Consider the following 24036-nt stretch of genomic DNA (forward strand, 5'->3'; position numbering starts at 1 on the left):
CATAAACCGTGCCGTTCCCTCAGTTTCCTCATATTTTGTATCTTCTAATTGCACTTTACGTAGCGGCTTCACTCGACCAGGCAAGCCATTAACAATGCTCTCTTCTCCGCTAAATTTGCCAAAATGGTATGAAACATCAGGTTCCCCCCACTACCAAAATACTCAAATTCGTCGATGGATATTGACCCATTTTCTTGCTTAAATCTTAGGCTGCAGGAGAACTCTCACCTGCTACAGCCACCGATCAACAATTACTGTGTCTACAACGAAAATGTCACAGTAATGGTCAGTATTTCAAGCATGTTCTCGCAATATATCATGAGCATCAATCCCCTTCCATATCGCTCCCTACCATTCACGTGACCTATCTAAAAAGAATAATATTTCTAACAACACATAATTCAGATTGTTGGTGGTCCTAATGCACGAACGGATTACCACATCAATACCACAGCCGAATGGTTTTACCAGTACAAAGGTCGGATGTTGCTGAAGGTCGTCGACGAGGGAGATGTTTTCAGGGACATTTACATCGAGGAAGGGGACATGTTCCTTCTGCCCCCAAACACTCCTCACAATCCTGTCCGCTTTGCCAATACAGTCGGCATTGTTCTCGAGCAGCCGCGGCCAGCCGATTCGGTAGACCGCCTCAGATGGTACTGCCAGGATTGTGGTTCAGTAGTCCACGAGGCCTCCTTTCACTGCACCGATCTTGGAACTCAGGTCAAGGATGCCGTGAATGCCTTCCGGAACGACGACGAGAAGAGAAAATGCAAGAAATGTGGCTCTCTGGCTGACGTTGTACCAAGAGCGCAAAGTTAGATTCGAAATTATCTTAAAGATATCTACTTAAGCTATCTCTATGCAAGGACTCATCTACTTTTATTGACGACCTCTACATGAAATCAATGACGCGTCTACATACACAAGGGCATCTATTTGTACTCATCCACCTCGTACCACAGCGACAATCGAACTTCTCACCCAAAGGTCTCGACTAACTCTCATCGACCTCATCTTCCTTTTATTGTTTTCTTTTCTTCTATCACAAGCCTCAGCAAAGCGATGCGAAGTTTGAGAAGAGAAAAGGAGAGAAAGAAAGGAAGAAAAAAAAGTTAAAAACAAAAAATCCGCACGAGGCAGAAAAAGGTTCCAAAAATTGCGGCCTCCCCGTCGAGAGGCCGACTTGTGCCAGGTCTCGCGTCCGAGAACCTGGCTAGGAAGTCCGAAGGTGCGTCGGACCAGCGCGCTGAAGGTCGACCGCGAAACCTATGAGCTCGTTAGCGCGAGCGAAAGGCTCATAGCTGGTGGTGCAGTCCAGCCTAAGCCCTTCGCCCAGCGAACAGGCGAAAAAGGCCTGTTCGCTCCCCCAAGGTCAAAAGCAAAAACGCCCTCAACAAACAAAGGAAAATGGGCCGTGCCACTCCGACCACACGGCCCCAGAAAAGAAAAAAGAAAATGGGTCGTGCCACTCCGACCACACGACCCGCAAAATAAGTATATACAGGCTAAGGAAATACATACGCGAAAAAGCAATTTTTTGGTGATTGGTTTTTATTTTCATTCTTTTTTTGAGATTGTTTTCGATTTTCTGGGGGAGGGGAGAGGACCTACCGTGACGGCCGGGTGTGGCGGTCGACCGAGAAAAAAAAAAGCCCCTTGGAGAGCCAGAGACCCAGAGACCCAGAGTGCCCCAAGCGGTGCTCACGCACGGGTGACCTGCCTTCAGAAGAGGAGAGGAGAGGCAACGACAGTGTAAGGCTAAGTACTAGCCAGACATGTCCATGTCACCTTCCTCGTCCTCAACATCCGGGAGCGGGGCCACCCACTTGGTGCGGGGGAAGTTGAGTTTGGGGGCAGGGTCTGGCACAATGTACCGGAATACCTCCCGCTGCTCAACCACTCCGAACCGAAGGCGCCGGAAGAGCGGACGGTGGAGGTGGATCTCGGGGTCGAACCAACGTTCGACCACCTTGACCTGAGGGCCTCCCTCGGCGAAAGCCACCTAAAGCAAGTCAGCCAAAAGAGAGATCAACGCGCTCAAGGAGATAAAACACTTACCCGCTTCTGAGGCTTTGGCTGGGTCTTGACGGGAGCCAAAGCCTTAGGGGCGGGAACTTCCACCCTGCGCTTGGGGCCTCCGAAGCAAGGCTGCTTCGGGACCTGAAAATCGACCTGACGGAACCGCCTTGCGCGCGGTGCCGCCATGCCGCGGGTTCCAACCGGAACGTCAAACGTGTCCCGGTTGGCTCTGGGAGCTCTGCCCCTCTTCGGGTTGCGGATGCCCTTGACCTTGGGCTTAGCCTGCCTGGCCCGGACTGAAACACTGGGATGGGGGTAACCCATCGCGCGCCAGTATGCCAGTCCGGCACCGAGGCAAGCCGCGTCCAAGGCCATAGAGCCGACGGTCGCCCAGTCGACGCTGGTAATAGCTTGGCAGAGACCAGAGAAGACCATGGTGATAACTCACGAACTGAGTACCGTAAGTGAGTTGGAGAAGAAAAGAAAGAAGAAGAGAAGGGTAATGAGAAAGATGTGTGCGCTGTGTGAGAGCTGTGAGAGCTGTGAACGGTATGTGAGCGGTATGTGAGCTGTACGCGGTACGTAAGGGGAGAAAAAAGAGGAGAAGGAATCTGGGGTTTGGGGAAATCTACTGTTTATATAGGGCTTCAGAGAAAGGTTGATCCTGAGGAAGTCCCGCTCAAGATTGGTTGGCAATTGCAAAGCACGTATCCATGTCTGGAGTTTGTTTTCGAAGACGGATCTCAAATTCAGAAGGAGCCCTACGAGTAAACTTCCATGTGGGGACCTATGGGGAAGGAGCGGAAGCTAGCAACGACTGCCTGTTCGCAATGGTACCTAACAGCTCTAGGCAAATATCAGGACGCGAGGAGTACCATGGTTTGTGCGGAGGGTTAGGTGTTTGATCTATCGAATGGTTGCACGTCAGGTTTCAAAAAGGATTGGCTTGCTTCTACAGCTTTGGTGCCTTGCTCAGTTCTTCGCGCGCAAGCTCATCGTCCTGGCTTCGTCCGTCACCCAGGCGTCCCGACGCCAGAAGCTTTCCGATGACATCCTCAGCCCCAAAAGTGCTGTCATGATCGAAGGCGGGTTCTCGATCATATGCCAGTCTCGCCGCGTCTACCAGCAGGCGAGCCGTCATTCCCCAGACCCGATAGCGAGTCACAGCGGATCCTCCGCTTGAAGGATGAAGATCCGCTACATTCGTTTGCTGTGTCTCATCAGATCTTGCCCTGGATCCAGCTTGTGTCCGAATTGGGACATTAAAATTATGGATTCTCCATTTTTTACCATGCCATTTCGTCCAATTTCCCTCGTACCATGGAGAATTGTGATTATTAGAATCATCTCCACTTGACTGATCAAGAAACTTTTGCAACGGTGCGGTGAAAACTGCAGCCACTTCCTTTGCATCTAGTCTAGGGATTAATGTCTCTTCAGCGTTCGCGACAGAAACGCCGCGATCTTCTGCATGTAAAAAGGCTACACAAGGTCGAACCACCAACTCAGACCTTGCCAGAGTAGCCGGCAGCTCGCAGAGATGCTCCACGCGGAATTGTTTGGGTAACCCCATATCGGTGTCAGGAAGACCAATTTCCTCAAAGGCTTCCCGCCGCGCAGTTTGGAACGGTGTCTCTGAGAGTGTATCCGCTTTTCCTGCTTGACCATTAGACCAGATAGTCTCGCACGCTGTCGGTAGGACTAACCTCCTGGTAAGGCGACCTGGCCAGGATCTTGCCAATACGTCAGCATGTCACGATAACTGAATAGTATCGATATATAAAATGGAAACGAATAATCATCTTAACAGCAGCGTTACTTTATTATTTGAACATTTAACAATGATAATTTCGAGGCCATCGACTCTCTTATATTTTTGAGAGTCAAATAAATTTTTTCGAGCTTAGGAAATAAAACATTCAACGAAAATATAACCAAAATAAAAATAAACAATCCAATTAAAAAAATCAGGGGGGGCGGGGAAGATATTACACGATTTTAATGTGCTCGCACGCAGAGTCAGCACGACTTTTAAATCCCCTCTTCGATCAGCAAACAGTAATATCAGTACTGCCGCCCGTCTCGAGAGAGGCACCGAGCTATACGACGTTGGTGGAGGAACATAACCACGCAACCGACTTATAGCTTGCTGCGCATAAAAACATTAGCCGACAACCAATGAAACGGGGGCCTCATGATTTAATGGAGATTTGGGGGGGGAGAGAAACGAACCGCTGATATTGCCGACAAGAGTACCATCTTTGTTCAAAATCTACCTACGACAATCGTGCGTCTTCTTCCAACATTGAAAGATTGAAAAGGTGAGGGCGATGCTAGCGTACCCCGTAAGCGCATCAAGTGACGTTGAAATAAAACCGCTGCGGAATGTCTTGGCCGATCTGCACGAGCGGGAAGAGCCTGGGGCCCGGGGGGAGGGGCGTTTGTGAAGCGGGGGCTTGCATTGGCGCGAGTTCATCCCTCGGGGCCGACGGGGCTCGGGGTTGGATCTCTCGCACGGACCAGATCAGCCATCGATGTTGGTTCCGTCATGTAAACACGACTTGGATCGGACAAAACAACTCCACAGTATTTTTTTACGGAGCTTATTACACGCTCTCCTCTCACAATATACATTAAACAAAGGCATTTGCCTTACCCTACGAACCCTTTATCCTCTTGATGATCTTTGTTGAGAGCGTCATCTTCGCTTAACTAGATGCATGATGTATGACCGAGAGGACGGGGGCCGTTGCTATTCTGGTGTGGCCTCGGTGTAACCGCCCGATCGGCCGGGAAATTTTAACGACCCTGCCGCGTGTGACATGAGGAAAACACCGGAACCGGGCTAGCTGAGTGGCTCCGTTTCTTTGTGTTTACTGCACGAGGGATGGCCTTTATGTGGATATCTAGAGGATTCATGTAGACAAAGCGACGAGAATAACCCAAGATGTCCGGCTCATATATAGACCGTCATGTGGCGGAATGCACTTTTCATAGATTCCAAATTCTCCTGTTTCTCCTGCTCTGCATGGTTGCACGAAAACATTTCCCCTTTTATTGTGAGCCCTCGAGATATATTTCTCACTTGTGAGCACCTCAAGGTAAATTGTCTATATCAAGAGGGCCAAACCTCCCATTTCTATCCAGGTTTGTTTTTTGGGGCAGAAAGAAAAAATAAAATGGACGGCAGTGTTCCATCTTTCCGATCATTCTCAAACCACTCGCTCAGTTACGTCAAAAGACCTCTTCCATCGGTACCTCGAAGGTCGTCAAGCATATATAGTGAAGAGGAAGATATAATTGATTTTTATTTGAACCCTTCGGTGTCTGAAGAACCACCAGAGCTAGACAAGAGCTCTACACAGTCCAGTATGCGTAACCCGAGCGCCGGGTATCTCCAGCAAAAGTCAGATGTCGGGATGTACATGCACGTCGATGCGTCCTCTGCTTATGGCAGGAACAAAGGAGAGGGTTGTTCATATGTTGCCTCTCCGCGACAGTCTGTTCCTCGTCGAAGCCCGCGAATCAGTGCGGTGAGGCAAGCCACGAATAGTGAGCGAAACCTCAATGGAGGATCTTTGAACAAAAGCGATCTTAAAGGGAAAAGACCACTTCTCGATCAGCACATCCCATCTGCGTCTCTCTCTTTGCGGCTCTCTGCAAATTCAGCTGAAGAGGTCGCATCAGTGACGAGCACGAAGGACCAGAAACCTAAGACTACCTTTGTGCCAAACGCTTCAAAAACAATTCGTTCGTACTCGTTTTCAGACGAGCATAAAGAGTCATCGAAACCTCATGATCAAGGCAGCTTTTTCGAATCTGACTCTGAAGATGACGAAGGGTCTGCTTCACTTCGCAGCTCGATAATGTCTCGTTTACGCAGGGGGTCGCCCAAGACTGAGCAGCGGAAGTCCGACACGACGAGTGAGAGCAAGCAACGATTCAAGTTTATTCCCTCGCCACGCCGTTCGAGCGGGAATGACTACCAAGGCGTCGTTTGGCCGTCAGCTCGAGAGCGAAGGGAAGCCATCAGGAAAGGCCACTATATCATCTATCCTAGTTATTCCTCGACGTCACTTGCACCGCCATCAATCTCGGAACTCAAGGCTCAGAGGTATGGGTCGAAGGTGAATGATAATAGACAGGATTCAAAAGATTCTCACGCAAAAACGGACATGCTCTCTGCCGTGTACGCGAGTTCACAGTATATTGGAGGCGTCTTGGCGAGCGCCGGAAAAGGAATTCTGAAAAGTAAAGATGAAAGACGAAGAGAGCAATTGAAGAAAAGCATCAAGTTCATTGGAAACCCAAACCTTAGTGTCAGCAATACCGTGTATTATCGTGGATGATTAATTTGAATAGCGCCATGGAGTTGTGTATGGTCTAAAAAGTTATCAATTTGACAAGAATATCTTAAATATGTGGAGTCCTTCTCTCAGACCGATCCCTGAACTAAATGAGATTCGATAAAAGCAGGTTCGACAAGACAGCCATGCATGGTAAATTTCATCATGATAATGTAAGCGGCAGTGGGACTTTCACGCTCTGTACCTCGGAAATAGCATTTTGACAACGGGACTCTCGGGCGCTTTGGGATGAGGACTTAGATGGACAAGTGAGAAGCCAGGACTTATTGCACCCTGAAGGTTCTTCCGCTGGCGGTCTTTCTTTCCTTTTCCTCATTCTCTGGGCGAGCTCTACGGAGCACTGTAACAAATTAGCAGTGCAGACACATGGAGGTGTTTGCCATCGCTCACCTTGTAGGAAATCCGCTGTCCGCCGTCGCATTCTGGAGTGGATATATGCCTAGAAAGAGGATCAATCATGGTTCATGTCTTCTGGATTGGAGGGTGCGAATTATTTATACGTACCTTCGACGCTTTGATATGGTAATGGAAGTAATCACGGAATGTCTGAATATGTGAAATGACTTCGTCTCGGCGCTGGAGCGTTAAATGTCTCGGAAAAAGGACTTTTGGAGATGAATAATCAGCAAGGTCATCAGACTTTTAAGTTCTCCTAGCTTACCAAAGGTAACGTAGCCAATCTCGCCCGTTCCTGGGTCAGACAGACCAGGTACACCATGCAGCTCCAGAGGCGGATCTTGTCTGAAAAGAACTTGAGGTGCATTCTGGATTGCTCTTCTACGAGCGTCGACAAATTCCTAGATGATGTTAGGTGGTTCGTGAGAGGTGAAGACCGCGGAGACACCGACTTGCAAGAACACCTTCCCGTATACTCTGTCGGTTTCTTCTCTGAAGATTGTGCTGAAAATGACCGTGACTCTGTCGTGGCTGGCCTTGACATAGATGGCTTCTTCGTCTCGATAATGGATCGCCATAACCTCTCCTCCTTCCCGAACGCCTTCAGGGGCAGATTCTGATGAGAATTTGGATGCCTCTTCGGCAAATTTCGCGTGTTCCTCGAAGGCTCTCTCGAAAGGCGCGGCCATAGCATTTCGTCTCATGAGGGAAATCTTCCGTACGAGCTCATCGCGAGCAGCTGGAGACGCCAGGAGTGGTCAGCAACCTTCTGTATTTTCAGGCGAAATGGAAAAAGAATTACCCGGGTCCTCGGGAAGGTTTTCCAGGTCCACTTGGATAGAAAAGTCGAAGCCGGGCTCTGGGGAGACGATGTATGGACCGTATTCGCGTGCAAGGACATCTTGGGCGCCGTATTTGACCAAATCATTGAAGCATTTCACGGAGATGGAGATCAAAATCTTCGACTTGGATTCCGGAGTAGACAAGTGAAAAGTAACGCCATCGAAGTCAGAGACTATTTGGTCAATTGACACAGGTGGAGAGCTGCATATGCCTATCAGTCCACACCGTCCCATATACGTGCCAGACCGTAACCTACCCAGAGAAACGTTCAGTGAGTAACGTGTGGATGAGAACATTGTGGTAGTCGAGCAGCAGCATGATGATCAGTGAAAGCTCTGGGTATGATACAAATAAAAGTGAAATGTTTCAGAGTAAGTGCTGCCGTGGAGTGGCTTCGTAACGACGTCGAGCACCCCTCGTAGTAGCAACAGCAAGCAACAACCGTCGGGCAGCTAGCTACCTTGGGGCTGAGCAGGGGGTCTGATGATGGGTCAGTGATGAGATATACGCTACATCGCTTATCGATGTCACTCCACGGCGCATCGCAATCCAAAACGCCGACAAGCCGCTCAAAAAGTTTTGGACAAAGTCCAAAAACATCACAAGCACGAAGAAAAATGGTGAAGTCATACTAGTAAGTCGATCTATTGAAGAAATTGCTCTGGAATCGTGGCTAATAAAGTTATAACACAGCAAGTATGAGCATTCCCATACCTTTGGGTTGGTGAACTCGGCCTCTGCGAATGTTGTTTGGACCGCCGACGAGAATGCGGTCGAACCGTCCTCGCGGCAAACTGGTGCTGGAAGAGCGATAGTTGGCGCGAACGAGGAAGTCCTACAATGGGATGTGAAGAAGGGAGAGCTTCTTAGCAGATGGCGTGATAATGACTGCAATGCGGAGGTCACGGCCGTCGTGCAGAGCAAAAGCGACCCTGATATTTATGCCGTTGGGTGCGTAAGACACTCAAAGCCCGAGTCTTCATTTACTGACCAAGAGTGCAATGCATTAGATATGCTGATGGAAGCATTCGGCTTTGGGACTCGAGAATCGCGACCGTAATTATCCGTTTTAATGGACACCGATCAGCAATCACATGCCTGGCTTTCGACCACTCCGGTGCCCGTCTGGCCAGTGGAGCAAAGGATACGGATGTAATTCTTTGGGACCTTGTCGGTGAAGTTGGTCTTTTCAAACTACGTGGTCACAAGGACCAGATTACAGCGCTTCATTTCCTACAGCCGCCATCTCAATTGGACACCGCAGACGCAGTTAATGGCGAAGAGGGCACCTCATCCGCTATGGGCGTGGACGAAGAACATGAGGGTTTTCTTTTAACAACCGGCAAAGACTCCCTGATAAAGCTCTGGGATATTGCTTCACAACATTGTATCGAGACACATGTTGCTCAAACCAATGGCGAATGTTGGACCATGGGAGTTGCTCCAGATAATAGTGGCTGTATCACGGCAGGCAATGACGGAGAGCTGAAGATTTGGTCGATAGATTTGCTGGGACTGCGTGAGATTGCGTCGCAGGTTAATGAAGGCATAGAGAAGGATGTTCTTCATGAAAGGGGTGTCATATATCGGCAGGGCAAGGATCGCACACTCGGAGTGCATTTCCATCCTCGCGCTGATTTCATCGCTGTTCACGGATCTGAGAAGGCAGTTGAAATTTGGAGAATTCGTTCGGATAACGAGGTTCGGAAAAGTCTAGCCCGCAAAAGAAGACGCAGACGGGAGAAAGCCTTAGCAATCGCAAAAGAGAGTGGCCAAAGTGATGACATCGCAATGGCAGAAGAGAAGGAAAATGCCGACGATATCACATCCGCCGACGTTTCCGAGATTTTTGTCTCATATGTGATTGTCCGGACCGGCGGAAAAGTGCGTTCAATGGACTGGGCCGGTGGGAGACCAAGCAAAGCGCTTCAACTGCTAGTCGCTGCAACCAATAATCAGCTAGAAGTTTACAGCGTGGACGTGAGAGATAAGAGCAAGAAGACGAAAGACGAGGAGATGGCCGATTACAATCGTGTATTTGCCGTCGATATGCCCGGCCATCGAACCGACATTAGAACCTTGGCCCTCAGCTCTGATGACCGAATGTTGGCCTCAGCCTCGACTGGTGCGCTGAAGATTTGGAACGTCAAAACGCAAAGCTGTATTCGAACCTTGGAGTGCGGTTATGCTCTTTGCTCTTCCTTCCTTCCCGGTGATAAAATTGTATGAGTCCCCTCTTCAGGCTAATATTGCAACTTACTAACAGATACAGGTGGTCGTTGGCACGAAGACTGGTCAACTTGAGTTGTTCGATATAGCTTCTTCTACCCTGATCGACACGGTTCAAGCTCATGAGGGTGCCATTTGGACGCTGCATGTCCATCCTGATGGCAGATCCGTTGTGACAGGAAGCGCAGACAAATCGGCCAAATTCTGGAACTTTGAAGTTGTCCAGGAAGAAATTCCTGGCACCAAACGGACAACGCCTCGCCTTCGACTTGTTCACACACGGACCCTCAAGGTATCAGATGATATTCTAAGCCTCCGCTTTTCCCCAGACGCTCGGCTTCTTGCCGTTGCATTGCTGGACAACACAGTCAAGGTCTTTTTCGTCGACTCGCTTAAACTCTTCTTAAATCTCTACGGTCACAAGCTTCCTGTGCTCAACATGGATATATCTTACGATAGCAAGCTCATCGTCACATGTTCAGCTGATAAGAATGTCCGACTATGGGGTCTCGATTTCGGTGACTGTCATAAGGCTTTCTTTGCCCACCAAGACAGCATTATGGCCGTCGCATTCGTGCCACACAATCACGACGGAAACGGACATCACTTCTTTTCCGTGTCAAAGGATCACCTTATCAAGTATTGGGATGGTGACAAATTCGAGCAGATTCAGAAGATTGATGGCCACCACGGCGAGGTTTGGGCGCTAGTACCTAGTCGTACGGGCGAATTTATCGTGACAGCCAGTCATGACAAAAGCATCCGTACCTGGCGACAAACCGACGAATTGATTTTCCTTGAAGAGGAGCGGGAAAAGGAGCTTGAAGAATTATACGAGAACACGCTAACGACCTCGCTCGAACAAGAGGAAGGAAACGAGGAAGGTGGCGAGCAACGCGAGGCTGTCGCTGCAGGAAAACAAACTGCCGAGACGCTCATGGCTGGTGAGAAGATAGCTGAAGCGCTCGATCTGGGCCTTGCCGACCTCGAGGTCATGCGTATCTACCGCGCGGCAAAGGCAGAAAATCCAAATGCCGCGCCGCCTGCACGTAACCCGCTTTACATGGCGCTTGGGAATATCTCTGCCGAAGACCACGTCTTGTCAGTTGTTCAACGCATCCCAGCTGCGGCACTCCAAGACGCTCTCTTGGTCCTGCCTTTCTCCAAACTGCATGCGTTGTTTACCTTCCTCGATATCTGGGCCACTCAAGAGCGAAACATGCCACTCACCTGTCGCATCCTGTTCTTCATGTTGAAGACGCACCATAGGCAAATCGTCGCCAGCAAAGCTCTTCGCCCCATGCTCGATGCGATCCGGGAGCATTTGCGTCAATCACTCAACCGCCAGAAGGATGAGATGGGCTTCAACCTGGCAGCATTGCGATTTGTCTCGGGTCGCGTACATGATAAGGGCGTAAGCGACTTCATTGACGAGACCGAGGTGACCGAGGAGCCTGAGCGCGGTAAGAGAAAGAGAGGATTCGTCAACGTTGCTTAGGTTTCCATAATTTTCTTACACCCACGTGCATTATCTGCTTTGTGGCATCGGGCCTCTGTAGTATAGATTACATTTTCGCTGTGGACAAGGGTTGGGAAACGGCGTACAAAAGCTGCGAATTTCATGCTTTGAGCGATAGCATTACCCGAATATATACTAGATTCTGTGAAATAAATTCGCCGGTATGTGTCTCGATATATATATGACTATTAATTCGAGCTGCGAGTAGAAGGCGCTTGGAGTCAACAATCGAATCAAAGAAAAAGAGGAAAAGAAGAAAGCGATGGAGAATCAAGAGGACGAAGTTATCAAATAAGAAGATATAGAAGCGGCGCATAGCCCCGGATATATGTATCGTCAAGAGAGCTGCTCACAGTGCAGATGAGTACTCTACATATGCCAAAAGCAACAGATTCAGCCCAACGCCCATGAATGCACCTCAGCCATTCAACCGAGACAGAATAAAACCCATAATACAAAGATTCTTTAAGCGCTGACCAAACCAAAGAACAATGTCCAGGTAAGTACAAAGCTCATCAAGCCGTTGAGTACATCCTTCTCAATCAGCTCCCAAAGACCGCCTTGGAAGTATCTCTTCGGTTCACGCTTAGCAGGAAAGAGGTAAACCAGAGCCGACACCAGCAAAGTGCCGACTAAGTAGAAGATGAAGCCGGGGTAGGACTCAAGGCCCAGGATGCCAGCGGCAACGCCGAAAAGAGATGCGCTGAGATTTCGTAGCTGGGAGAGAGTCTATATAATGACGAGGACACGCATTAGCCAGGGAATTCCCGAGAAATTGCAACGAAGAGAAAAGCTTATTGCATGCGACAAACTTTAGGAGAGGTATTATTCCATCCCAAAGCTTAGAAAGCTTCTTCAGTGAGGTGCAAGAATATCGAGAGGAGATGTTGCTATATGAAATGGGGATACTAACAAGGTTATTGTGTTGAATGCTTTCGGGAACGAGGGGGTGGATTGCGAGATCCTTTTCGTCAATCATGTTGCTCCGATCTTTGACCCTGACTTTCCAGGTTTGCTAGTTGATGGGATTTGAAGAGTAATCCAAGGAAAGGAGCTTTCTGCAACCCTAGGTGCTTTTGGTATGCTGATGTTGTGGAAGCTGGCTCCTAGCAGCTACAGGAGTTGTTGAGCAGTAGATATGCGGAGTTTTCAAATCGGGCTTGCTAATCCGTGTATGTAGGACCGTATAGCAAGATTATGAGTTTTGCGGGCGTATTTGCTGATTGTTCAGATATTAGCTTTGAATGTCACCGTGATTTGATAGCTTTGAGGTTGTCAAGCGTCACTCTCGCGCGGCCGGCAATTGCCGGAACGAGTGGGTTTAAGGGTCCGAGACTGACAAGTTCATCAAAGCAAGCAATGCACGATATGATAGAGAAGATACACTATGGAAATATGAGATATCTCATCCATATATCAATCTGCAGGGAAGCTAAGATCAGCTGCACATATTTGCAAATATGTGCATTTGCTAGAAGGTATCAGATACGATGCAATTCAAACACAGAGCAGCGACTCAATGGTCCATTTGAGTTCTGTTACCATACAAAAGGTGCACTATAGAAAATGAATGGATTACTTCCAGAATTTCAAATGTTTCGAATTCTGTTGAGATAGATTCCCGAGAGTCTGTGTCCGTCTATCAAAGTAGGGGTTCCTTAATGTTTACAGCACCAGCCTCCCTCTTTCAGCCTTAGGATGGCACCACCCGCAGGAAAGAATACCCGAAGTACTGAACTCACTCGTTCAACATGGCTTGTGTGGAGAGACCATGTCCAATTTTAAATGCCATTGTGATTCACGTCGACATGCGCCAGGTGTCATGTTGGCTTGATTTCATAAACAGAGATCATGCGCTAGTGATGCAAGTCAAATTATGTTTTGATTGCTCTGTTGATCACGGGGTAACGCCATCCCTGAGATCTGTTCAGTGCTTCCGTTACTAGGCGGTGAAGCCACGCGGACTTTGATTCGCTTACTCCCACGATTATCGGAGGTGTATGATAGTTGACCGTCTCCTGTCACTCCTGAGATTCCCATTCAATTCCAATGCACACGCTCAGTCTCTAGGAAGATTCTTTTCCAATATACTGAATTTTGCTGCAATTTCTACTTATACAAACATTCTTCAGTCTTGACAGGGTCGCCTTCTCAGATCTGGGCAATTTCTCCAGGGCTGGCGCCATGGAAACCGTTTGCTGATTACGCCGGCAATATGGAACCAGTCGTATTCAGCGACTCTCCGCTCGCAGAATATTTAGAAGGTAATTGTAAACTTTTTTTTATTATCTTTGTGTCTGTCCATTCTCACTAGCTTGACACTGACCAATGAAACAGGAGAGGGTGAAGACACCGTTCGTCAGGAACCTCAAGATAAATCAACGATTACGGCCGACTCTTTTGCACCTCGTGGCACGTCAAATATTCAATCATCATTTCGAAAGAAATTTTTGGAATCCAGTGCTCTACGGGTAACATCAAATGACACCGTTGCCAGGCTCAGGACCTCTTGTTCAGTACGTCATGTCCCTATCCTCCGCGATAGAGCAGCGCTGACCATTATTTCCCGAAAAGTATGCCGTCAGCTCTACCTTGAGCCGACATGAAAATTCGCGCTTTTTGGAGAGATTTCGATACATCATAGTCGCATCGCAACTCCTGAATGAAAATGTTAAACCAGCATACAACCTCTCTACCCTGAAGGACAGATCGTCCCAAAATCGGAACATTTCTGCTAGCGGGGAAAAGGCTTCCTCCAATTTGACGGGTGTTCTTATCACCGCTATTACTGCCTTTTCGTTGGTCTTGTTTCTGCACCAGACGCTTGGCGGCAGAAAAGTTTCTTGGAGCAAAGGACCGCTTGCCGTGACCACCATACTGATTGGCCTACTCACGTTCCTTGCATATGCCTACTTGGCCCGCCAGTGGCTGCAGTATTTACGTACGCGAGCTCTCAATTCTGCTTCTGACTATGTGGATCGCTCGCAAGAATTTGATGCTGCAGGTGCTACTGCGATCAATTTGATTCAAGAGGTGGAGCTCGTGTCTCGAGGGTATAGAATGTATGTGTCGATGCTCTATAGACGGTTTTCCAGTATATGCTCAACCAATGCAGAAGCTCGCCACTGCCCCCTGTATCTCGGCTCGAAGAAAAGTCCCAGACCCGCCGATGTGCTCGTCTCCGTCGTACCCTAAACGCTTGTGTTTCCGCAATGATGCCACCTCATCTCGAAGCCTTTCACACGTTGGAAGCGATGACAGACATCATAGACCTCGAGAAATACTATGATATTTATGATATAAGCTCTGTTGATTTGGAGGAGCTGGCGGCCGGGTTGTCGGAACAACAAATTGACGATCCGGAGTCGCTAAGAACCATCAAGACTTTATTTTTCCGTATCTATACAATTAGGAAAGTTTTCCTATGTTGCCTTTTGGCCTTGCGCACAGACGGCACCAAATCAGATCTTCCCCGGTGGGAAAAGGCCGTGACAGAAATGGAGCGACTGACCCTTATCACCGAGGAATCAAGTGATAACATCAGGAGAATTCTCGCAGAAGACGAATGTAAGTACGAACATCTGAATCCCCGATTCTTCTTGCTGATTTAAAGTGTCAGCCTTTTTTATTCCTGCAACTCCCAAGGTTCCTTTCACACCAGAACGAGAAAAAGTGAGGGTGCAGTTGCGGAAGCTCGGCTCTCTTTCACAAGGTATCCGGGGTCTCCAAGCGAAAATGCAGGTTCTGCGTGAAGAGAGTGATCGGAGCTTAAATGAATCAGAGGACGTGACAGAGCTGGGCGGTCGACTCATGAGCCAGTATGAGTCGATTGGGGCCGACCTTCGTGCCTTGATGGAGGAATGGGAAAATGGAAAGACAGCACTGGCGCTAAACATTGATCGGAACGAAAGACGAATATCAATGGCTTCGAATGGCGTGAGATCGCCCGTGCCTAGCCTTGGAGGTGTTACTGCTGTGGAAGGGAGCCCGGCTGACGCGCTTCGTGCGCTCAATGGCGATGACATTCCGTCGCGCTCTGTCTCGGACACTTACAGCTCCGATGAGGAGATATTCGAGGCTATAGCGATGCCACGACAAAGGAGCAGCCTGACTCGCGATCAACGTATTGCAAAAATGAAAGAAGAGCGCGTTCGACAATCATCTGTCCGTGAAAAGGCCGAAGCGAATACTCGGATGCTCCGTGAACTGGAAACGGTAATAAGATTGCGGCCCAAAGTGCGGGTAGGCGGGCGAATAACTTCCATCTGAGGCCGCACCTAAGCTTTCTGCAATGTGTGAAAGCTGTATTTCTTTTCTTTGCCACTCTGTTTGAATGCTTTCCTTTATCTGAAACTATATTCTGAGGCGTGATACCCCATTTCCTTATCAAATAATTCATCTTGGCAGCATAGCATACGGGTCTTGTTTAGAAATGTAGTAAATGATAGCATTATTCTTACGACAAATGTTCAAGCCAGTTGCGAAAACTGCAGATCGGGGATTAAGCTTTGTCAATTTCGGGGCTCTTCTCAAGTAAATTAAGGTGGTCAGCTAACAATCTATATCTCTCTGAGAATGGGCGGTAAATCTCAATCAAGCCTGTCACCTGGATGCTTCATTCAACATGGATTTCTATTTAACAAACATACAGAAATTTGAAGTGGAATCAAAACTGAAGCCTGTGGCCATGATCAGATTATTACCCGAACGGGGCATAATTGGTCTCGACTAGCGCGAACACGAGCGCGACCTGGAGTTCTCTGTAATCGACGCGTCGTCTTCGCGTAAGATAAATCACCCACCGTTTTCCATCCATCGCAGCTCGTCACTTAACACACAAGCTTTACTTCTCCTTGCCCCTCGACGACCAGCCTTGCGCATCTCATTTTCCTATTCATAAACAGTATTGCCACAATCAGGTGTCCTACACAATCGAACAAGTTTGTCCCTCTTTGTCGCAATAAGTGAATCAAAAGTAAGACAGCTCTTGTCAAGCTCGAAAGTATGGCAATCTAACTGTGAAACAGTGCTTGAAGCTCGACTTGAACAGGCCAACCTTTTGAAAAAGGTTCGTATCGACCATATACTGCTATACGGGTTAAATACTCACAATGCGTTAGGTGGTCGATGCCATTAAAGACCTCGTCCAAGACTGCAACTTCGATTGCAATGACTCTGGAATCGCATTGCAGGCTATGGACAACTCCCACGTCGCGCTGGTCTCGATGATGCTCAAGGCAGAGAGCTTCTCCCCATTCCGCTGCGACCGAAACATTGCCCTCGGTATCAACCTGACCTCCCTTACCAAGGTGCTCCGATGCGCCCAGAATGAAGACATCTTGACCCTCAAAGCCGAGGATGCTCCTGATGTTGTCAACCTTGTCTTCGAGAGCAGCGAGAGCGACAGGATCAGCGAGTATGACATAAAGTTGATGGACATTGACCAGGAGCACCTGGGCATTCCTGAGACTGAATATGCCGCTACTATTTCCATGCCTTCTGTCGAGTTCCAGAGAATTTGCAGGGATTTGATGGCGCTGTCCGAATCTGGTATGTTGGCTTGCCACCATTCATATGGAACACGGAGGCTGACTTTTATGCTTTTACAGTTTCGATCGAAGCCACCAAGGAGGGAGTCAAGTTTGCCTGCACTGGCGACATCGGCAGTGGATCCGTGACGCTTCGCAGCCACAGCAACGTCGACAACCCTGACCTGAACGTTAACATTGATCTTTCAGAGCCAGTCGCTCTTACATTTTCGCTCAAGTACCTCGTGAACTTCTGCAAGGCAAGCGGCCTGTCTGGCACCGTGAAGCTCTGCCTCTCAAACGAAGTCCCACTGCTGGTTGAATATGCTCTGGCCGGAAGCAGCTACTTGCGCTTCTACCTTGCACCCAAGGTGAGCATTCTCAAACATCGCCTGCTTTTAGGGACATTTGCTAACATATTGTACAGATTGGTGATGAGGAGTAAAGTACGCTGTTTTGTTTGACATGGATCATGAAAGGAGAATTATTTATTTTATTTTTCTGAAAGCGAAGTTTCAAAATTTATTTACAATGGGACCATATGGGTTCATAGGCACAGTTACTTAAAAAAAAAGCTACTGACTGCCGGGCGTCTGGTATTACAATAATACTCCATTTTCAATTTTTTCGGGCAGTACATCAAATAGAGTCAATTAAGTAAATATCCGTTCTACCTACATTGTGTCGCACCAATTCTCGTAAATTATGCACAACGTACCTAACTACGAGTAAATTCGACTTGTACACGGTGTTGAGCGCCCCGCTTAACGGCGGAACTTCCGCTGCCCCACCATAGATAAATCCGCCAATGGTCGAAAGATAAGGAGTATGGCCTCATCAGTCAGCTAAAGAAGTAAATGATTCACACAGAAACACTTCGTTGGCGCAGTGCACTTGTCAATTTTGCCTACGATATTTCCAGCTATATCCGACATGTTCTTTTGAAGCTACAACAGTTATTGCGACCGAGGGTAGAAAATTCTACTTTGGATATGGGTGCGGAAGAAGCGCGCTCTGACTCGGAGCCCGACAGCCCCGCGCCAGAAGCTCAAGCAGTCGCAAAAGATATCAACCACCATGACCATGACCATGACGAATTCGCTGTGCCAGACACACGCGTGTTGGCTGTCGCCAGCCATGTAAGTTCATGAAGCTTTTCCATATTTTGCTCGCGCGACTGTTTCTGACTCAAGTCCAGGTCGTGTTTGGGTAAGTCGCATTTCCCGTGTCCCACAGATCCCAAAGTTCCGAGAAAACTTGAAAGCTCACACCAGGTTTAGATATGTGGGGAATACAATGGCCACGTTCGTCATGCAGTCGCTGGGCTGCGAGGTCGCTGCTCTGAACACTGTACATTTCAGTAAGTATTGATTTTTTCTTATACATTGAGATTTGAGACAAAACTCTGCCCGGGGCGATGATAGAGGGGCTTTGGCGCAATAAGCAGCCTTGTTGCAACTGTGACTTATAGCGTTTTTGAACGACACATCTTTTTCATTACTTATCGTCGCTGACGAAACGGTGTTCTTTATGCATTCTACAGGCAATCATACAGGCTACAGACACTTTCGAGGAACCCGAGCAACGGCGGAAGAAATGCGCGATATCTACGATGGTCTGAAACACAACTACCTCAACGAGTTCGACATGATGCTCTCCGGGTACGTTCCCGGCGCGGAGGCAGTCATGACGGTTGGCGCAATCGCAAGGGATCTGCGATTGAAGTTTTCCACGAAACCCGGTGGTTTTTTCTGGGGTGTGTTTTTCCTATCTCTCTTCCCCAAGCACTGAATCTCTTCTTTCCGCGGTTCTTAATTGCGCGCATGGACGACATAGAAGCTCCTAGGGCCAAGGAGTAAACGTTGCTGACACAAACACCAAATACAGTACTTGACCCAGTCATGGGTGACCAAGGAAAGCTCTACGTGGGCAACGACGTCCTACCAGCGTACAAGAACATTCTGCGCGACGCAGACCTAATACTGCCCAACCAATTCGAAGCAGAGTGAGCAATTCCCCTCGACCTATCCTATGAAAACCTCGTCTCATTATCCCCAAAACCCTTCAACATCCTCTCAGCATTGAGTGTGCTCAACTGGCCGTATCTAATGAATCTGTATAGAATCATATCCGGGATCAAAATCACCGACTTCAGCTCTCTGAAAGAAGCCATTTCCGTGCTTCACTTCCAATACATGGTGCCGCATGTAGTCGTGACGTCCATTTCGTTTGACAGCTCTTCGCCCGTGCTGTCCGTCGTCGGGTCGACTCTGCGCTCGGATCGGTCGCCGCGGATATTCCGCATCGACGTTCCAGCAATCGACTGTTTTTTCAGCGGCACCGGCGACATGTTTGCGGCGCTGATGGTCGTGCGGTTACGCGAGGCTGCCACGGCGGCAGGTCTGACGCATAAAAAGTCCTGGATCAGCCCGGATGACGTCGAGCAGGTGGAGCTGCCGCTTGCGAAGGCGGCAGAAAAGGTGCTCTCGAGTATGCAGTCCGTGTTGGAGAAGACAAAGATTGCACGAGACAAGGAACTGGAAGAGCTCGGAGGCCCACTGGGTGCGCTCGAACGTGAAAAGGATAGCGAAAAGCGGTTACATTTGAGACATACAAAGGCCGCGGAGATCAGACTGGTACGAAACGTCAAATATCTGAGGGAACCCGAGGTGAAGGTTTCAGCCGTGCCATTGGATGTTTGAGACATGTACACCCGCCTATCCTTTTTTTTTTTTTTTTTTTTTTTTTTCTCATCTCATCATGAGCATTTTACGCATTCCACTTTGCATGGTATACTAGCACGTAACATGTAGCGTAGCATCGCACAGAGTCATTGATATCCTGTAATATTTTCTATAGAATAATTATCTTTCACTGCGCTACCTTTCTTGCAGCTACAGATCAGAATATGCTTGGTCTTTAATGCCTGACCGTTGAATGCTCCCGAGATATATGAGTTGCAAATACTAGATAAAATGAGATTTTTGTAAAGAAATTTATGAAGAACCGGTGCTTCCAAATCCACCGGCGCCTCGAACGCTCTCCTCAAGCTGCTCGACCTCAACGACTTCTGGGGTATATATCTATGGCAAAAAAGTTAGTCTTGTGATCACCTTGCCGCTGCCGATTCAAAGCAACAAATATTCTTTCTACTTACCCGTTCAAGCACCAATTGAGCAACGCGATCGCCCTCCGCAACTGTTGACAATATATTAGCCTCTGCAACCCGGCTGATGGGGAAGGTAGGAATGCCGCCATGGACATTGATGAACTCCACTTACTCTCAAAATCTTTGTCGCTGTGATTGAAGAGAAGAACCTTGACTTCACCACGGTAGTCTGCGTCAATAACACCAGCACCCGTGTCAATAAAGTGCTTCGCCGCCAAGCCACTACGAGGAGCTATCCGACCATCTGTATAAAACCCAATCTTGTCAGTATCCAGCATCTTGTGACACGGTTCATGGTAGATACTACCCATGACGTGTGGGTGGTTCGAGGTTTGAAAGAGATTGCAAGTTCAACATACAAGTTCCTGCCGGGACAGCAATAGCCAATGCCGTATCGACGAGCGCCTTCCCTCTTGCAGGGATGATCGTCTTGTGTGCACTATTTCAGAAATCAATCATCAGTCAATTTACTCAACCCATAGCTTAGAGATGCCGTAATGACGGCGAAGCCATAGGACGCCGGCGAGCGAAGTGAGGAGAGAAGGGGGAACACACCTGTAGAGATCATATCCAGCGGCAAAAGCGCTGCCGCGGGTCGGCGTGCGGCCATGCTCGGAGAGCTTCTTGATGAGCAATGGCGGCGAGTTCTCGACCTTGGTAGTAGCGGGGACAGTCATGGTGGATGTTGATTCGGAGGCTTCTTCTTGTCCTGAGGTGGAGTTTGTCGTTTGCTTTACGCGCTTGGTTACGGGTGAGCCGGGCAGGGATGGAGGAGGATGAGATTCGGTCTTTGACTTTGTGGTGGTAGTCTCGGTCGATGAAGAGGTGGGAGGAGGAGTAGTTGGGCGTGAAATAGGTGACATTCTACAGTATGATGTATTTGAAGAAAAGAAAGTGGTCTACGGAGTACGGGGGAACAAGTGCCCAGGGCTGGGTTTCTGCTGGTTTGGCGGACCAAGAGAAAGGACACGCGAAATGTGTGGGGGAGGATCGCGTCGCGTAAACGACATTTGCCTGGACGCGATCTCGTTTCAATCCTTCTCCCTAATACGGAAAGTGATCGACACCACTGCGAGACACAAAATACAGCTTCATATAGTTGAGAATTGGACTCCTTGTCCTTTGTATTCTGTGCCTCTATTTGTGTGAAAAATGGTTTTAGAATATACGCGGAACATAGTTCATGACGAAGCTTATTGGAAAATGAGAAGATGGTGTATTTATTGGGCTATTAATTACGCTATTTAACGGAATATAGATAAGATTAACTACGTGGTCCTTCAAACTACTACAGTGTCCTCAGTTCACCAAGATTATGACCCATGTCGTCCTTTTCCCAGGGCGCAATTTGTTGGAGGATTACATGAATGATTTAATGAAATTGCGATTTCACGTAGAGTCGTTCATCCAGGCAGGAATGTTAACTTACTGGCGCCGGCACAATAGGATGAGACTTGTTGAAGACGTTTTGCGGATCGTACGCCGATTTGAGCTGCCGCAATCGATCATAGTTGGCACCATATACGTCCTCAGCTTTGGCACCGAGCGCTGCAATGCCATCTGTCAGCTCCAGCTCGCATGACTGCATGTCAAACTTAGGCTTACAATCATAATTCACGTATTCCTTCGGAATCTCATTCTGTCCTCGGTTGAGCTTTGTTGTCTCATCCGTAATTTTACGAGCCATCTTGCGAACCCAATCGCGGCACGTTTTGTCGTTCTCGGGCTGGCTCCATTTCCCTAGGATCATGGCGTTGTTGTGCTTGTCACGGCCCGCGAAGGACGTTGCAGTCTGTGCGACTTCACATATTTTCGAGGGTGCATGAAACTCAAAAAAGATTGCTGTTGCGGTGGCGTCCGGCTGTTCATGTATGTACTGAGCGAGGTCATTGTATATGCCTCGGACAAAGTGGGGGCTTATCGGGGCATGAAAGACCGGTCCCTTTGTAGAGACTCGGTCTCCGGGCTTCCCTGCTTCGCTCAGAATCCCATTCAGTTGGTGATAGGGAATTTCAGCCACTGTATTGAGGATAGGACCCAATGCCAATAAAGGAGCAAATTGTCTGGTTCCTTCCTCCGTGGATCCGTTATAGTAGATGGCTGTCATAACAATTGGCATGACCATGCCAGGTGGGGTCGCCAAAACCACAAGCAATCCGGAGTTCCCCTGATTGACCGTAGAAAGGTGATTCGTAAACTCGATGATTGCTTCGAGTTTATCTGGTGCGAAGCCGAGCAAGCCGGCCCACACCGGATTTGGCTGATCATATGCTTGAAGGGTGAATTCCACAACGATGCCAAAATTTTGCCCGGCGCCCCTCACGGCCCAGAAGAGGTCAGGATTCTCATCTGCAGAAGCTGACATGATACGACCGTCTGCAAGGACTATGTTGGCCTTGACAAGATTATCGATCACTAAGCCGTACATGCCAGACAGCCAACCGTAGCCTCCACCGAGGGTCAGGCCGCCAACGCCAGTATGGTTGACGGTCCCTCCCACCGTGGCCAGACCATATTCTCCAGCGACGCGGTCAACGTCCGCCCAAAGGGCGCCTCCTTGAATGGCAATTTGCTTGGACTCTGGAAAGACCTGGACTTGGCTCATCCTGGAAAGATCAATGACAATTCCGCCTTCAGTGGAAGAACTTCCACTTGTTGAATGACCGCCGCCTTTGACTGCTAAGTCCAGGTTATGCTTCCGAGCAAACAGGACAGTTGCAGAAACATCTTCGGCCGATTCGGCATACACGATACAACCCTGCCCAATTTTTATTAATGATAAATTCATATGTCAACATGCCAGATAAAGGGTAACGAACTGCTCTCTTTTCACTGGATTTGGCCCAGCGCTGAATACTGTTTCCGTAGGCCGAGCAGCCTGGGGTTACCAGATTCGAGGATTTCAAACACGATCTCAGCTCTTTGATTCTGGAATCAACAATTGGCTGGCATATTTCAGTAGCTGGCTTATCGTCAACAATCATGCTTGCGAGACTCAGAAAGCTAAGAACTATGCGAGGTGAGGCTGCTGTTAGTTATTTCCCCTTAAATTTATATGAATCGTGAGGGAGAAATCATGCTGAATTTAAATGAGCTGCCGATTTTCTAAGCCCGAGGATATCTGCGCAGAGTAATTCTCTCCTCATCTTTTACATTTAGTGCAATATATAAATTGTCAAGCCATCAGGCGACGCTAAGGAGGCTGAAACCTTTTTCAAAACTGGGGTCTGCCGCGGAATGCGCGACTCAGCTGCGCATGGGGTTCAAAACGTTGGTAAGCTGAGTCATAGCCTTAGCAGTTTAGTTATAGACTTCGTCGTGCTCTGTGAGCTACTAACTCGATAGGAAGTTAAACATCTGCGGAGCTGTAAGGGCTGGGGACTCCTTTAGCTTAGTTGGGGACGATATAAGAAGGCGCTTTCTGGATCTTAGAAGATTCTAACTCGACCTCATTTTTGGCTGTTCGGCTGAAGGATGGAGCAACTTTAGGTATAACTAACTAAGCCAATATCGCATATTCTTCAGCTGCTCAAGTGGCTTGGCAGCTGCAGTTACTGGTGCTGCACCTCGACTGTCTGGCGCATAGCGCTGGGCATTATTTATGCTTTCCACATCACTCTTGGCACTCGGCCACTAACTTCAAAATTATTATCTTTGCGAATTGAAGATGTCTAGAAATACCTCTTTCATCAACTTGGGCTGTATTTAAACTAGCCATCCTCATATCTCAAATTTCATTGACATCGTCTTGGTTCTGAGAAGCGTCCGCATGGTGAATTAAACAGTGGAAGATGCGGTAACTCAGCTCTATCATCTCAGCTGATAATCGTGCAGTATCATTGGCCTAGGATAAAAGCCACAATATAGCCGCTTTTTGAGAGGCCGACATACTTGGTGATTTCTTCAGTAAAGTCCGAATTTCTCCAAAAATAAATCACTATGCATAATTGCAATCCAAGCTTC

General features: G+C 48.3%; 11 protein-coding genes across 11 annotated transcripts; 5 read left to right on the forward strand and 6 right to left on the reverse strand.

Moving 5' to 3' along the window:
• Positions 1–94: 94 nt before the first annotated feature.
• Positions 95–822, forward strand: L228DRAFT_264340 (3-hydroxyanthranilate 3,4-dioxygenase; the record flags this gene model as incomplete). Its single annotated transcript, XM_018334565.1, has 3 exons — positions 95–126; positions 210–285; positions 406–822. 3 exons carry the CDS (start codon positions 95–97, stop codon positions 820–822), a joined length of 525 nt encoding a protein of 174 aa, XP_018191456.1.
• Positions 823–1216: 394 nt separating this feature from the next.
• On the reverse strand, positions 1217–2457 carry L228DRAFT_264341 (hypothetical protein; the record flags this gene model as incomplete). Its single annotated transcript, XM_018334566.1, has 3 exons — positions 1217–1269; positions 1792–2005; positions 2062–2457. The coding sequence occupies 3 exons, from the start codon at positions 2455–2457 to the stop codon at positions 1217–1219; spliced, it is 663 nt and encodes a 220-aa protein (XP_018191457.1).
• An 83-nt stretch (positions 2458–2540) lies between these two features.
• On the reverse strand, positions 2541–4346 carry L228DRAFT_279169 (hypothetical protein). Its single transcript, XM_018335652.1, has 4 exons — positions 4255–4346; positions 4015–4171; positions 3729–3755; positions 2541–3678 (listed from the first exon to the last, which is right to left on the reverse strand). Exons 1-4 carry the CDS (start codon positions 4279–4281, stop codon positions 2975–2977), a joined length of 915 nt encoding a protein of 304 aa, XP_018191458.1. The 5' UTR covers positions 4282–4346; the 3' UTR covers positions 2541–2974.
• A 440-nt stretch (positions 4347–4786) lies between these two features.
• L228DRAFT_989 (hypothetical protein) lies at positions 4787–6614 on the forward strand. Its single transcript, XM_018337040.1, has one exon. The coding sequence runs from the start codon at positions 4995–4997 to the stop codon at positions 6369–6371; it is 1377 nt and encodes a 458-aa protein (XP_018191459.1). The 5' UTR covers positions 4787–4994; the 3' UTR covers positions 6372–6614.
• On the reverse strand, positions 6452–7946 carry L228DRAFT_271885 (P34-Arc-domain-containing protein; the record flags this gene model as incomplete). The annotated part of the gene is made up of 7 exons (XM_018335578.1): positions 6452–6729; positions 6780–6828; positions 6894–6994; positions 7051–7186; positions 7223–7524; positions 7588–7829; positions 7885–7946. 7 exons carry the CDS (start codon positions 7944–7946, stop codon positions 6653–6655), a joined length of 969 nt encoding a protein of 322 aa, XP_018191460.1. The 3' UTR covers positions 6452–6652.
• A 253-nt stretch (positions 7947–8199) lies between these two features.
• On the forward strand, positions 8200–11726 carry L228DRAFT_242286 (putative small nucleolar ribonucleo protein complex subunit Dip2). The gene is made up of 4 exons (XM_018331406.1): positions 8200–8262; positions 8322–8579; positions 8639–9851; positions 9901–11726. Exons 1-4 carry the CDS (start codon positions 8246–8248, stop codon positions 11353–11355), a joined length of 2943 nt encoding a protein of 980 aa, XP_018191461.1. The 5' UTR covers positions 8200–8245; the 3' UTR covers positions 11356–11726.
• Positions 11467–12643, reverse strand: L228DRAFT_215946 (hypothetical protein). Its single transcript, XM_018330102.1, has 2 exons — positions 12290–12643; positions 11467–12105 (listed from the first exon to the last, which is right to left on the reverse strand). Exons 1-2 carry the CDS (start codon positions 12353–12355, stop codon positions 11842–11844), a joined length of 330 nt encoding a protein of 109 aa, XP_018191462.1. The 5' UTR covers positions 12356–12643; the 3' UTR covers positions 11467–11841.
• A 484-nt stretch (positions 12644–13127) lies between these two features.
• Positions 13128–17349, forward strand: L228DRAFT_235036 (proliferating cell nuclear antigen; the record flags this gene model as incomplete). Its single annotated transcript, XM_018330684.1, has 12 exons — positions 13128–13134; positions 13509–13640; positions 13714–13892; positions 13951–14438; positions 14492–14943; positions 14996–15591; positions 15851–15909; positions 16318–16351; positions 16427–16444; positions 16497–16926; positions 16986–17275; positions 17332–17349. 12 exons carry the CDS (start codon positions 13128–13130, stop codon positions 17347–17349), a joined length of 2703 nt encoding a protein of 900 aa, XP_018191463.1.
• Positions 17350–17896: 547 nt separating this feature from the next.
• L228DRAFT_264346 (Ribokinase-like protein) lies at positions 17897–19606 on the forward strand (the record flags this gene model as incomplete). The annotated part of the gene is made up of 6 exons (XM_018334567.1): positions 17897–18043; positions 18103–18113; positions 18185–18264; positions 18448–18660; positions 18792–18909; positions 19027–19606. The coding sequence occupies 6 exons, from the start codon at positions 17897–17899 to the stop codon at positions 19604–19606; spliced, it is 1149 nt and encodes a 382-aa protein (XP_018191464.1).
• A 136-nt stretch (positions 19607–19742) lies between these two features.
• L228DRAFT_242291 (dUTP diphosphatase) lies at positions 19743–21012 on the reverse strand. Its single transcript, XM_018331407.1, has 5 exons — positions 20629–21012; positions 20433–20512; positions 20186–20317; positions 20062–20102; positions 19743–19987 (listed from the first exon to the last, which is right to left on the reverse strand). Exons 1-5 carry the CDS (start codon positions 20934–20936, stop codon positions 19901–19903), a joined length of 648 nt encoding a protein of 215 aa, XP_018191465.1. The 5' UTR covers positions 20937–21012; the 3' UTR covers positions 19743–19900.
• Positions 21013–21370: 358 nt separating this feature from the next.
• Positions 21371–23057, reverse strand: L228DRAFT_279174 (FAD binding domain protein; the record flags this gene model as incomplete). Its single annotated transcript, XM_018335653.1, has 3 exons — positions 21371–21621; positions 21679–22831; positions 22893–23057. The coding sequence occupies 3 exons, from the start codon at positions 23055–23057 to the stop codon at positions 21494–21496; spliced, it is 1446 nt and encodes a 481-aa protein (XP_018191466.1). The 3' UTR covers positions 21371–21493.
• Between the last annotated feature and the right edge of the window lie 979 nt (positions 23058–24036).

Source organism: Xylona heveae (genome assembly GCF_001619985.1).
Source record: "Xylona heveae TC161 unplaced genomic scaffold L228scaffold_1, whole genome shotgun sequence".
Lineage (NCBI taxonomy): Eukaryota > Fungi > Ascomycota > Xylonomycetes > Xylonales > Xylonaceae > Xylona > Xylona heveae.